Source organism: Salminus brasiliensis, chromosome 14 (genome assembly GCF_030463535.1).
Source record: "Salminus brasiliensis chromosome 14, fSalBra1.hap2, whole genome shotgun sequence".
NCBI lineage: Eukaryota > Metazoa > Chordata > Actinopteri > Characiformes > Bryconidae > Salminus > Salminus brasiliensis.
This window is the reverse complement of record NC_132891.1, coordinates 36,598,298-36,611,984: the sequence shown is the minus strand read 5'-3', so window position 1 is coordinate 36,611,984 and position 13,687 is coordinate 36,598,298. Positions and strand designations below refer to the sequence as shown.

General features: G+C 45.4%; 2 protein-coding genes across 2 annotated transcripts in view; both read right to left on the bottom strand.

The window, feature by feature from the left end:
- Nucleotides 1-13,687, bottom strand: part of LOC140577234 (ribonuclease inhibitor-like) — a 237,155-nt gene that overhangs the window by 77,914 nt on the left and 145,554 nt on the right. The window lies entirely within an intron of this gene.
- The window catches only part of LOC140577232 (uncharacterized), a 222,032-nt gene that overhangs the window by 178,879 nt on the left and 29,466 nt on the right, over nucleotides 1-13,687 (bottom strand). Inside the window, exons 9-10 of the mRNA XM_072697100.1 lie at nucleotides 7,751-7,921; nucleotides 3,589-3,759 (exon numbers count right to left, since the gene is read on the bottom strand). Of these exons, the coding sequence (XP_072553201.1) occupies nucleotides 3,589-3,759; nucleotides 7,751-7,921 (342 nt within the window). The remainder of the gene's footprint in view (nucleotides 1-3,588; nucleotides 3,760-7,750; nucleotides 7,922-13,687) is intronic.

Sequence of the window (13,687 nt, the reverse complement as noted above, 5' to 3'; positions counted from 1 at the left end):
CCTCTGACCGCAAGACCCTCCAACGCATTGTGAGGACAGCTGAGAGGATCATCGAAGTCTCTCTCCCCTCCGGCATGGACATTTACACTGCCCGCTGCATCCGCAAAGCAACCAGAATTGTGGATGACTCCACCCACCCTTCACACAGACTGTTCTCCCTCCTGCCATTAGGAAGAAGGTACCGCAGCATCCGGTCCAACACGACCAGACTCTGCAACAGCTTCTTCCCCCAAGCCATCAGACTCCTCAACTCAACTCAACTTCTGAACTGATATCTTTCTGGTACATGCACACTCTCTCTCTCTCTCTCTCTCTCTCTCTCTCTAACTCTCTCTCTCTCTCTCCAACCATTTACCCCAGATAAAAGGGGAAGCATTTTTGCACGAAGCATTTTGCACAAATAACTTTACTACCTCACTGGACTCAATATTTATTACACACTGCAGAATTTGCACACTACCGGCAATTATTTATTATTCTTTGTCTGTACTGTGTTGTGTTGTCTGTCCGCACTTGTTTGTTTGTGTTGCACTTGTGTTTTGTATGCAGTGTGTCTATGTTGCACCATGGTCCTGGAGGAACGTTGTTTCGTTTCACTGTGTTCTCTGTATGTAGTTGAAATGACAATAAACCCACTTGACTTGACTTGGTTAAAGGAGCTCGGCTAGATGTGTCGGCTGATGGGGCAATGGGTCTCGCGCACAGACTCTGTGCCTCGGTTTGGACAAACGTCCAGTGTGGAGGGTGCTGTATAAGCCCCCTCTGACGAGAAGGACTGGGGATCTCCAGTGGCGAATTCTGCATGGTGTGTTGGCTGTTAATGCTTTTGTCTCTATTATTAATCCCGAGGTCAGTAGTGCTTGTGTCTTCTGTGGGGTCAGAGAGAGGGTTTTTCATTGCTTTTTAGAATGTCAGAGACTTAAACCCCTTTTTGATACTCTTCGTTCCATCTTTCAGACGGGTGGGGTCAATTTTACCCCTGAGATTTTTATATTTGGGGCTGGATACAGCCAGAAGGAGCGGGTTAAGTGGCAGCTGCTGAATTATTTTTATTGGCCAGGCAAAACTGTCTGTGTATAATTCTAGAAAGAACAGAATGGAGAACAGATCTGGTCAGGAGGTCTTGCCTTTGTTCCTGGCTCTGGTGGAGTCCAGGATCCGTCTTGATTTTGGTTTCCATAAGCTCATGACAACCATAGAGGTTTTTGAAGTGGAATGGTGCCTCAATGGTATTTTGTGTAGTGTGGAGGAAGGAGAGCTGGCCTTTGCCAGCCCTTGGAGCTGAGTGTGCGAAAGGGTTTTATGCCTTATTTTGTTTTGAGCGTCCTGCAGTGTGGTACTGCATGGTGATATGTTTCAGTTTTTAATGTTCAAATAAAGTTGCTTTAAAAAAAAAAAAAATCTCTCTCATACTCTCTCACTCTCATACTCTTTCTCTCTCTCATAGTCTCTCACTCTCATACTCTCACTCTCTCTCATACTCTTTCTCTCTCTCCCTCATACTCTCTCTCATACTCTTTCTCTCTCTCACTCTCTCTCTCATACTCTCACTCTCTCTCATACTCTCACTCTCATACTTTCACTCTCTATCTCATACTCTCACTCTCTCTCATACTCTCACTCTCTCTCATACTTTCTCATACTCTCACTCTCTCTCATACTTTCTCATACTCTCACTCTCTCTCATACTTTCTCATACTCTCACTCTCTCTCTCATACTCTTTCTCTCTCTCATACTCTCTCATACTCTCACTCTCTCTCTCTCATACTCTTTCTCTCTCACTCATACTCTTTCTCTCTCATACTCTCTCTTACTCTTTCTCTCATACTTTTTCTCTCACTTATACTCTCTCTCATACTCTTTCTCTCTCACTCATACTCTCTCTCATACTCTTTCTCTCTCACTCATACTCTCTCTCTCATACTCTCACTCTCTCATACTCTCTCTCTCTCATACTCTCTCTCTCATACTCTTTCTCACTCATACTTTCTCACTCATACATACTCTTTCTCTCTCACTCATACTTTCTCTCACTCATACTCTTTCTCTCTCTCATACTCTTTCTCTCTCTCTCATCCTCTCACTCATACTCTTTCTCTCTCTCATACTCTTTCTCTCTCTCTCATCCTCTCACTCATACTCTTTCTCTCTCACTCATACTCTTTCTCACTCATACATACTCTTTCTCTCTCACTCATACTCTTTCTCTCTCTCTCATCCTCTCACTCATACTCTTTCTCTCTCTCATACTCTTTCTCTCTCTCTCATCCTCTCACTCATACTCTCTCTCTCATACTCTTTCTCTCTCTCTCATACTCTCACTCATACTCTTTCTCTCTCTCTCATCCTCTCACTCATACTCTCTCTCTCTCATACTCTTTCTCTCTCTCATCCTCTCACTCATACTCTCTCTCATACTCTTTCTCTCTCACTCATACTCACTCTCTCATACTCTCACTCTCTCATACTCTCACTCTCTCATACTCTTTCTCTCTCACTCATACTCTTTCTCTCACTCATACTTTCTCTCACTCATACTCTTTCTCTCTCTCATACTCTTTCTCTCTCTCTCATCCTCTCACTCATACTCTTTCTCTCTCTCATACTCTTTCTCTCTCATACATACTCTTTCTCTCTCACTCATACTCTTTCTCACTCATACATACTCTTTCTCTCTCACTCATACTCTTTCTCACTCATACTTTCTCACTCATACATACTCTTTCTCTCTCACTCATACTTTCTCTCACTCATACTCTTTCTCTCTCTCATACTCTTTCTCTCTCTCTCATCCTCTCACTCATACTCTTTCTCTCTCACTCATACTCTTTCTCACTCATACATACTCTTTCTCTCTCACTCATACTTCCTCTCACTCATACTCTTTCTCTCTCTCATACTCTTTCTCTCTCTCATACTCTCTCTCATACTCTTTCTCTCTCTCTCATCCTCTCACTCATACTCTTTCTCTCTCTCATACTCTCTCTCATACTCTTTCTCTCTCTCTCATCCTCTCACTCATACTCTTTCTCACTCATACATACTCTTTCTCTCTCACTCATACTTCCTCTCACTCATACTCTTTCTCTCTCTCATACTCTTTCTCTCTCTCATACTCTCTCTCATACTCTTTCTCTCTCTCTCATCCTCTCACTCATACTCTTTCTCTCTCTCATACTCTCTCTCATACTCTTTCTCTCTCTCTCATCCTCTCACTCATACTCTTTCTCTCTCTCATACTCTCACTCTCTCACTCATACTCTTTCTCTCTCACTCATACTCTTTCTCACTCATACATACTCTTTCTCTCTCACTCATACTTTCTCTCACTCATCCTCTCACTCATACTCTTTCTCTCTCTCATACTCTTTCTCTCTCTCTCATCCTCTCACTCATACTCTTTCTCTCTCTCATACTCTTTCTCTCTCTCTCATCCTCTCACTCATACTCTTTCTCTCTCTCTCATCCTCTCACTCATACTCTTTCTCTCTCTCTCATCCTCTCACTCATACTCTTTCTCTCTCTCTCATCCTCTCACTCATACTCTTTCTCTCTCTCATACTCACTTCACTCAATCACTTTCTTACTTCAGTGTCTCCAGTTTACAGTGTTCACTCTTCAGTCCCTCACTGAGCTCCTCCACTCCTGAATCCAGCAGAATATTCTGACTCAGGTTCAGATCTTTCAGTGAGTTCACTGATCTGAGAACTGAGGCCAGATCTGAACAGCTTTCCTCTGTGAGAGAACACCTTTCCAGACTGGGAGAGAAAAGACACATCAGAAACACTGACAACTCTCTCACTCTCTCTCTCATACTCTCACTCTCTCTCTCTCTCATCTCTCTCACACTCTGACACACTATCACTCTCTCAAACTTTCTCACTGTCTCTCCCCTCATACTCTCACTTTCTCTCTCTCCCCTCATACTCTCACTCTTTCTCATACTCTTAGTTTCTCTCTTTCTCACTCTCTCATACTGTCTCTCCCCTCATACTCTCACTTTTTCTCTCTCTTATACTTTCACTTTCTCACTCTCTCTCTCATACTGTCTCTCTCTCTCATACTCTCACTTTCTCACTCTCTCTCTCATACTGTCTCTCCCCTCATACTCTCACTCTTTCTCATACTCTCAGTTTCTCTCTTTCTCACTCTCTCATACTGTCTCTCCCCTCATACTCTCACTTTTTCTCTCTCTTATACTCTCTCATACTGTCTCTCTCTCTCTCATACTGTCTCTCTCTCTCTCATACTCTCACTTTCTCACTCTCTCTCTCATACTGTCTCTCCCCTCATACTCTCACTTTTTCTCTCTCTTATACTCTCACTTTCTCACTCTCTCTTATACTCTTACTTTCTCACTCTCTCTCTCATACTGTCTGTCTCTCTCATACTCTCACTTTCTCTCTCTCACACTCACTTTCTCTCTCTTACTGACTCTCTCTCTCTCATACTCTCACTTACTCTCTCTCATCTCTCTCACATTCTGTCACACGATCACTCTAACTCTCTCTTTCGCTCTCTCTCTCATACTCCCACTCACCCTTTCTCTCATACTCTCTCTCACTCACCCTTTCTCTCATACTCTCTCTCACTCACCCTTTCTCTCATACTCTCTCTCACTCACCCTTTCTCTCATACTCTCTCTTACTCTCACTTTCTCTCATACTCTCTCTCACTCTCACTTTCTTTCATACTCTCACTCACTTGCTCGCTCTCTCTCTCTCTCATGCTCTCACTTACTCTCTCTCTCACTCATACTCTCTCTCTCATACTCTCACTTACTCTCTCTCTCATACTCCCACTTTCTCTCTCACTAATAGTCTCTCACTAATACTCTCTCTCACTAATACTCACTCACTAATTCTCTCTGCCTCATACTCTCTCATACTCTACTTACTCTCTCTCATGCATACTCTCACTCTCTCACTAATACTCTCTCTCATTAATACTCTCTCTCATATACTCTCACTTACTCTCTCTCATGCATACTCTCACTTACTCTCTCTCTCATACTTTCACTCATACTCTCTCATATACTCTCACTCTCTCATACTCTCACTTACTCTCTCTCTCATACTCTCATACTCTATCTCTCATACTCTCACTTACTCTCTCACTAATACTCTCTCTCTCTCTCACTCATACTCTCTCTCTCTTATACTCTCACTTACTCTCTCATACTCTCACTTACTCTCTCTCTCATACTCTCATACTCTATCTCTCATACTCTCACTTACTCTCTCACTAATACTCTCTCTCTCACTCATACTCTCTCTCTCATACTCTCACTTACTCTCTCTCTCATACTCTCATACTCTATCTCTCATACTCTCACTTACTCTCTCTCTCACTAATACTCTCTCACTAATTCTCTCTCTCTCATACTCTCACTCATACTCTCTCTCTCATACTCTACTTACTCTCTCTCTCACTCATACTCTCTCTCTCATACTCTCACTTACTCTCTCTCACGCATACTCTCACTAATACTCTCTCTCATTAATACTTTCTCTCTCTCTCATACTCTCACTTACTCTCTCTCTCACGCATACTCTCACTTACTCTCTCACTAATACTCTCTCTCATTAATACTTTCTCTCTCTCTCATACTCTCACTTACTCTCTCTCTCACGCATACTCTCACTTACTCTCTCATATAATATCTCTCTCATACTATTCCTTTCTCTCTCTCACACTCACTTTCTCTCTCTTACTGACTCTCTCTCTCTCTCATACTCTCACTTACTCTCTCATCTCTCTCACATTCTGTCACACGATCACTCTAACTCTCTCTTTCGCTGTCTCTCTCTCTCATACTCCCACTCACCCTTTCTCTCATACTCTCTCTCACTCACCCTTTCTCTCATACTCTCTCTCACTCACCCTTTCTCTCATACTCTCTCATACTCTCACTTACTCTCTCTCTCATACTCCCACTTTCTCTCTCACTAATAGTCTCTCACTAATACTCTCTCTCACTAATACTCACTAATTCTCTCTGCCTCATACTCTCTCATACTCTACTTACTCTCTCTCATGCATACTCTCACTCTCTCACTAATACTCTCTCTCATTAATACTCTCTCTCATATACTCTCACTTACTCTCTCTCATGCATACTCTCACTCTCTCACTAATACTCTCTCTCATTAATACTCTCTCTCATATACTCTCACTTACTCTCTCTCATGCATACTCTCACTTACTCTCTCTCTCATACTTTCACTCATACTCTCTCATATACTCTCACTTACTCTCTCTCTCATACTCTCATACTCTATCTCTCATACTCTCACTTACTCTCTCACTAATACTCTCTCTCTCACTCATACTCTCTCTCTCTTATACTCTCACTTACTCTCTCATACTCTCACTTACTCTCTCTCTCTCATACTCTCATACTCTATCTCTCATACTCTCACTTACTCTCTCACTAATACTCTCTCTCACTCATACTCTCTCTCTCTTATACTCTCACTTACTCTCTCATACTCTCATACTCTATCTCTCATACTCTCACTTACTCTCTCACTAATACTCTCTCTCACTCATACTCTCTCTCTCTTATACTCTCACTTACTCTCTCTCTCATACTCTCATACTCTATCTCTCATACTCTCACTTACTCTCTCACTCATACTCTCTCTCTCTTATACTCTCACTTACTCTCTCATACTCTCACTTACTCTCTCTCTCATACTCTCATACTCTATCTCTCATACTCTCACTTACTCTCTCACTCATACTCTCTCTCTCTTATACTCTCACTTACTCTCTCATACTCTCACTTACTCTCTCACTCATACTCTCTCTCTTATACTCTCACTTACTCTCTCATACTCTCACTTACTCTCTCTCTCATACTCTCATACTCTATCTCTCATACTCTCACTTACTCTCTCACTCATACTCTCTCTCTTATACTCTCACTTACTCTCTCACTCATACTCTCTCTCTTATACTCTCACTTACTCTCTCATACTCTCACTTACTCTCTCTCTCATACTCTCATACTCTATCTCTCATACTCTCACTTACTCTCTCACTCATACTCTCTCTCTCTTATACTCTCACTTACTCTCTCTCTCATACTCTCACTTACTCTCTCTCTCATACTCTCATACTCTCACTTACTCTCTCTCTCACTAATACTCTCTCACTAATTCTCTCTCTCTCATACTCTCACTCATACTCTCTCTCTCATACTCTACTTACTCTCTCTCTCACTCATACTCTCTCTCTCATACTCTTACTTACTCTCTCACTAATACTCTCTCTCATTAATACTTTCTCTCTCTCATACTCTCACTTACTCTCTCTCTCACGCATACTCTCACTTACTCTCTCACTAATACTCTCTCTCATTAATACTCATTAATTCTCTCTCTCTCATATACTCTCACTTACTCTCTCTCACTCATACTCTCTCATACTCTCACTTACTCTCTCTCATACTCTCACTCATACTCTCACTTACTCTCTCTCTCATACTCTCACTTACTCTCTCTCTCATACTCTCACTCATACTCTCTCATACTCTCACTTTCTCTCTCTCATACTCTCACTTTCTCACGCATACTCTCTCTCTTTCTCATACTCTCACTTACTCTCTCTCTCATACTCTCACTCATACTCTCTCTCTCTCATACTCTCACTTGCTCTCTCTCTCTCTCTGTCTCTCACTCATACTTTCTCTCTCTCATACTCTCACACATACTCTCTCTCTCTCTCTCTCATATTCTCTCTTACCTCAGCATCTCCAGTTTACAGCGTGGACTTCTCAGTCCCACACTGAGCTCCTTCACTCCTGAATCCTGCAGATTATTCTCACTCAGGTTCAGATCTTTCAGTGAGTTCACTGAGCTGAGAACTGAGGCCAGATCTGAACAGCTTTCCTTTGAGAGATAACACCATTCCAGACTGGAAGAGAAAAGACACATCAGAAACACACATAATACTCTCACTTACTCTCTCTCTCTCTCTCTCTCTCTCTCTTTCTCTCTGACACACTCTCATTGTCTCTGTCTCTCTCTCTGAGCGGAAGTGAGTGTGTGAGTGAGCGGAGGGCCGTGTTGGTGTGTGTGCGTTCCTGTCTGAGTGAGTTTTCTCTGACTCTCTCTCTCTTTTCTCTGTTTTGCTGTTAGTTGGTTTATGAAGCAGTTTCATTATTATTGATGAAGGTGTGTAGCTGTAGTTAGCGGTGGGGAAAAACTGAGGTGCTCTGTGGAGGACCTGTGGGAGAGGTGGAGGAGTGCAGCAGTGTGCTGGCTGTGGGAGAGGTGGAGGAGTGCAGCAGTGTGCTGGCTGTGGGAGAGGTGGTGGAGTGCAGCAGTGTGCTGGCTGTGGGAGAGGTGGAGGAGTGCAGCAGTGTGCTGGCTGTGGGAGAGGTGGTGGAGTGCAGCAGTGTGCTGGCTGTGGGAGAGGTGGAGGAGTGCAGCAGTGTGCTGGCTGTGGGAGAGGTGGTGGAGTGCAGCAGTGTGCTGGCTGTGGGAGAGGTGGAGGAGTGCAGCAGTGTGCTGGCTGTGGGAGAGGTGGTGGAGTGCAGCAGTGTGCTGGCTGTGGGAGAGGTGGAGGAGTGCAGCAGTGTGCTGGCTGTGGGAGAAGTGGTGGAGTGCAGCAGTGTGCTGGTTGTGGGAGAAGTGGTGGAGTAGAGCAGTGTGCTGGCTGTGGGAGAGGTGGAGGAGTGCAGCAGTGTGCTGGCTGTGGGAGAGGTGGAGGAGTGCAGCAGTGTGCTGGTTGTGGGAGAAGTGGTGGAGTAGAGCAGTGTGCTGGCTGTGGGAGAGGTGGAGGAGTGCAGCAGTGTGCTGGCTGTGGGAGAGGTGGAGGAGTGCAGCAGTGTGCTGGTTGTGGGAGAGGTGGTGGAGTGCAGCAGTGTGCTGGCTGTGGGAGAGGTGGTGGAGTGCAGCAGTGTGCTGGTTGTGGGAGAAGTGGTGGAGTAGAGCAGTGTGCTGGCTGTGGGAGAGGTGGAGGAGTGCAGCAGTGTGCTGGCTGTGGGAGAGGTGGAGGAGTGCAGCAGTGTGCTGGCTGTGGGAGAGGTGGAGGAGTGCAGCAGTGTGCTGGCTGTGGGAGAGGTGGTGGAGTGCAGCAGTGTGCTGGCTGTGGGAGAGGTGGAGGAGTGCAGCAGTGTGCTGGCTGTGGGAGAGGTGGTGGAGTGCAGCAGTGTGCTGGCTGTGGGAGAGGTGGAGGAGTGCAGCAGTGTGCTGGCTGTGGGAGAGGTGGAGGAGTGCAGCAATGTGCCAGGATGAATAAGGCAGTGGTGATGTTTCTGGACAGTGCTGAGAAAGCGAACACTGTAGTTCAGACCGGCGTCGTGATTCAGGGAGCTCTGACGCCTGTAAAGCCCCTTGATCATTGAAAATTGAGTCTGGTGGTGCTCACCCTAGGGCTGATGCCGCAGAGGGAACTGCTGAGTTAGTTGGTAAGGTGCAGCCGGGGGGCGCAGTAGCTGGGCCTGTTGGCTAGGTTAGCAACGTTAGTCCGGTTTCTGGCTCGAAACCCGACCCTACTGACACTGTGGCTGCTGCTGGTCAGGGTGAGGAGGGTGCTGCGGCTGGTTTGGTGGAGGGAGAGGGTATGGACACTGAAGCCATAGTTGAAGAAACTCTGTTTAGGGTGACAGGAAAAAGAAAACTGAAGCGGGCCAGGACTGGGTAAAGGTCTGGGAGGACACAGAGAGCTCCCAGGGGTGAGAAACGCAAGGAAGCACTGGGTGAAGATTCTGGTACTTTGGAGGACTCTGACAGTGATATGTCCGAGTTAGCAAGTCAGCTGAACTCCTGTGATGCCTACACCTTTGGGAAGTTCAAACTGTTCCTCAGCAAGACAAAAATGTGTAGGGTGTCACGGTGGACGATTACTTTCCCGACCGAAAGTTGTTTATACAATCAGTCCGTGCATTGATGAGGAACGAAGGTGACTAAAACAGAAATTGGAGCTCAACGATGATGATGGTTTTGAAACATCCTAGCACACAGTGAAACTGTCAATGAAGTTGACTGGAGGACAGAATGGGACGGGGAGGTTGTTTTTGGCCATTTGGGCTCAGCTACTGGGGGGGGGGTCTATTATGTTTGCCAAAAACTTTCTTCCAATGTCCTTTGAGGTGGAGCAGGTGGTGCAGGGAAGGTGCTTGATGGTTTGTGCCAAATATGAGAGTTTTAAAATAGTTTTGTTTAATGTATATTAAACAATGTGTGTATTTATGTGTATTTTGTTTTTGGGAGGGGATTTTATTTGTAGTCAGGCAGTATACCTGGGCTGAGGTGAGTCTCTGGCCAGATTGCACTGGTTTTATTGTTTTAAGCATCACCTTAATGTTTTTAAAAGCTGTGACATCACGCATGTTGGTTTTTCAGATCATAGCCGGGTCTGTTTTTATTGCCAACATTAAACCCAAGAGTCTACTGGCATTTTAACGTTTCTTTGCTGTCTGACTCTTGTTTATGACTTATTGGAATAATTTTAAACTGCAAAAGCATTGTTTCCGCAATTTACGTGAAAGGTGGGATTGTGGGAAGGTGTGTCAACAATACACTTTCAGTGTTTCGAGGTACATCCCTCTATCAGTGAGATCGCTTGAGACTGCAACAACAGCTGGAGTCAACTGGAGATCAGAGTCAAGCTGCAGTACTGGGGTCGAAAACATCTGCCCTTAAGGACCTGTTGGGTGTCAGGGCGCAGGGGGCTTTGGTCTGATCGCGTTTTAGACTCTAACGCAGATGGATGCCCCATCTCAGTTTTTCCTTGGCCTGGAGAGAAAGAATGGCCAGAGCCGTTTCATTCATGCCCTGCGCTCCGAGGATGGATGGGATCTGCCACAGCCAGCTGAGATACTGAACTGTACAAAAGTGAGAACAGGCATGCTCCTGGGCTGGCTGATGGCTTCTATGCTGGGATGCCTAAGCTCTCTAGGAGCTCTAGTATGGCTCTTGAGACCGCTAGAGGTTAGTGAGCTTTATGCAGCATCATAATGCATAAAAGGTATGACCACCCCAGGTATAGGTATACCCGTGGAATTCTATAAGGCTTTCTGGACTGAGCTTGGTGCGGATCTGTCAGCGGCCCTTAATGAGAGCCTGAAGGAGGGCTGTTTACTCTTGAGCTGCAGACGGGCAGTTATCACCAGGGCAAGCAGGGCAACTTACAGGTGATCAAGAACTGGAGATTCTCCTGGTGCGTGATGTTTTGGACATTGCTAGGATTCGTGGGCTTGACTTTGGTCTTATCTCCATAGACCAAGAAAAGGGTTTTTGACAGAGTTGAGCACCAGTATTTGTGGCAGACTTTAGACGTGCTGGGTTTTGGTCTGAATTTTCTTAACATGGTTAAAGTGCTGTATCAAGATGTTGAAAGTGTTTTGAAGATTAACGGGGGTCTGAGTGCACCATTCAAAGCATGCCGTGGCATACGCCAGGGGTGTGCTCTGTCTGGAATGCTTTACTCCTTGGCCATTGAACCACTGCTTCATAAGCATCGCTCTACTCTGGTGGGTCTGGATTTGGGACTGGAGGGGCATCCTAGGCTTCAGCTTTCTGCTTATGCAGATGACATGATAATAATGGTCAGTGGACAATCAGATGTTGATCATTTGGTAGCCACTATTCAGGACTTTGGGTGTTTATCTGCAGCTAAAATAAACTGGGAAAAGAGTGAAGCTTTGGCAGTGGGGCCGTGGTCTGAGGGCTTGCTGCAACTACCAGCTAACATGGCCTGGAAAAGAGGGGGGCTGAAATACTTGGGTGTGTTTTTGGGGGGTGACTTGTTTTAGCTGAAAAACTGGGAGGGCGTCCTGGAGACAATGACAGGCCGTTTAAAGAAATGGAGATGGATCCATGGACAGCTTTCCTTTAGAGAAAGGGTCCTGGTCGCTAACAATTTAGTTGCTTCAGTGCTTTGGCACAGACTGTCCTGTGTGGACCCTTCCGATTTTTTCTGGGACCGCCTTCACTGGGTCCCGCAGAGTGTGCTGTTCCTTCCCAGGGAGGAAGGGGGGCAAGGCCTGATTCACCTTTTCAGCAGAATGGCAGCTTTTCGTCTGGAGTTCCTGCAGAAATACCTGACCGGTGATACAGACCTAGTGTGGAGGGAAATAACTAGCAGTATTTTGCACACTGTTGATGGACTGGGGCTCGATACAGCACTATTTTTTATGGATCATAGACAGCTGCATTTGAATGGATTTTTACCGTGGACTTTTTAAGTTTTGGACTCTCTTCAAGCACCACCGACTAGAGCAGACCTCTCTCTACTGGCTGTTGGAGGAGCCCTTGGTTAAAAAAGCTCGGCCAGATTTGTCGGCTGATGGGGCACTGGGTCTTATACATAGACTCGGAAACAGTTAAACTGAGGGACTTGGTGGATGTGGCCGGGCCTAGATAACGTTCATGATGTCGCCTTTTTGTTGGGGCAGTGGTCTGTTTGGCAGGCAAGGATCATTCTGGACTTATGGAGTCCAGGGGTATGGCAATGGAAGCTTGACAGCAAATATAAAGGACCCTTTTCCAAAGACTGGTTTCACACCCGTCTCACACACTCGGGTCCTATTGTCTTTTTCTGATTGACAGAACTGGGGACCTCTAATAGCAAGTTCTGCATGGTGTGTTGGCTGTTTATGCTTTTGTCTCAATTATCAATCCTGAGGTCAGTAGTGTATGTGTCTTCTGTGGGCTTAGAGAGACAGTTTTTCATTGTTTTTTGGAATGTCAGAGACTTAAACCCCTTTCATGACTCCCATTGAGGTGTAATGTGGTGTTCACCTACAGCGGGGTTTGAACCCAGGCCACTGTGTTGACGGGCTACCCCGATCACGTGACCAACGGCCCCAAGTGCAGAGTCTTAATTCTTAGAGCAGAAATAAATCCACCCGGGACTCGAACCCAGGCCAATGCATTGTGAGATCGACACTCTGCCGCTTCACCAAAGCGGTAGTTATGAAAGTTTTTTAATAAACAAAGAAGACGTTGCATCTAGCGCGAAATAAAGGCGGGAAACAAACAAAGGATGCCAGGGGAGAGCTGGCTGTCTCTTTAAACTCGAGAAACAATAAAACTAGGGTGTGTGTGTGTGTGCGCACACACACACACACACACACACACCAGGGAAGGCAGACACTCCTGCCTTCCATGCATAAATGAGTGTATGTGTGCACACACACACACACTGCACAGACAAAGTGAACTTCAAGGTGTGACTCTGGGCCTCCCCCTGGTGGCAGGAGGAGGCCTTGCCCTAGTGCTACCCCTTACATGAGGTTTTTGAAATGGAATGGTGCGTCAATAGTATTTTGTGTAGTTTGAAGGGGAGCTTAGCTCATGTCTGGTTTAGTTTTGAGGGTCTTGCAGTGCTGTACTGCATGGTAATGTAATGTTTCAGTGTTCAATGATCAAATAGTTGCTTTTAAAAATAAAAAAAAATTCTCTCTCTCTTAGGTGTGGGTTTGTTTTCAGAGCTTTAACCAGAGCAGCACAGCTCTCCAGACTGCAGAGAGCGCCCCCCCCCACACACACACAAAAGGACATATGCACTTCTACATACTCAAAGCTAACTTTGTAATAACGATTTGCACACACACACACTCAATACTCAACTATACCAGTCACACACTCGTCCTCAACCAAGCCTCAGATGCAATCTGAAAGTAATACACAAAGAACTGCTAAACTGAACCCGTATCACTGCTCATACTGC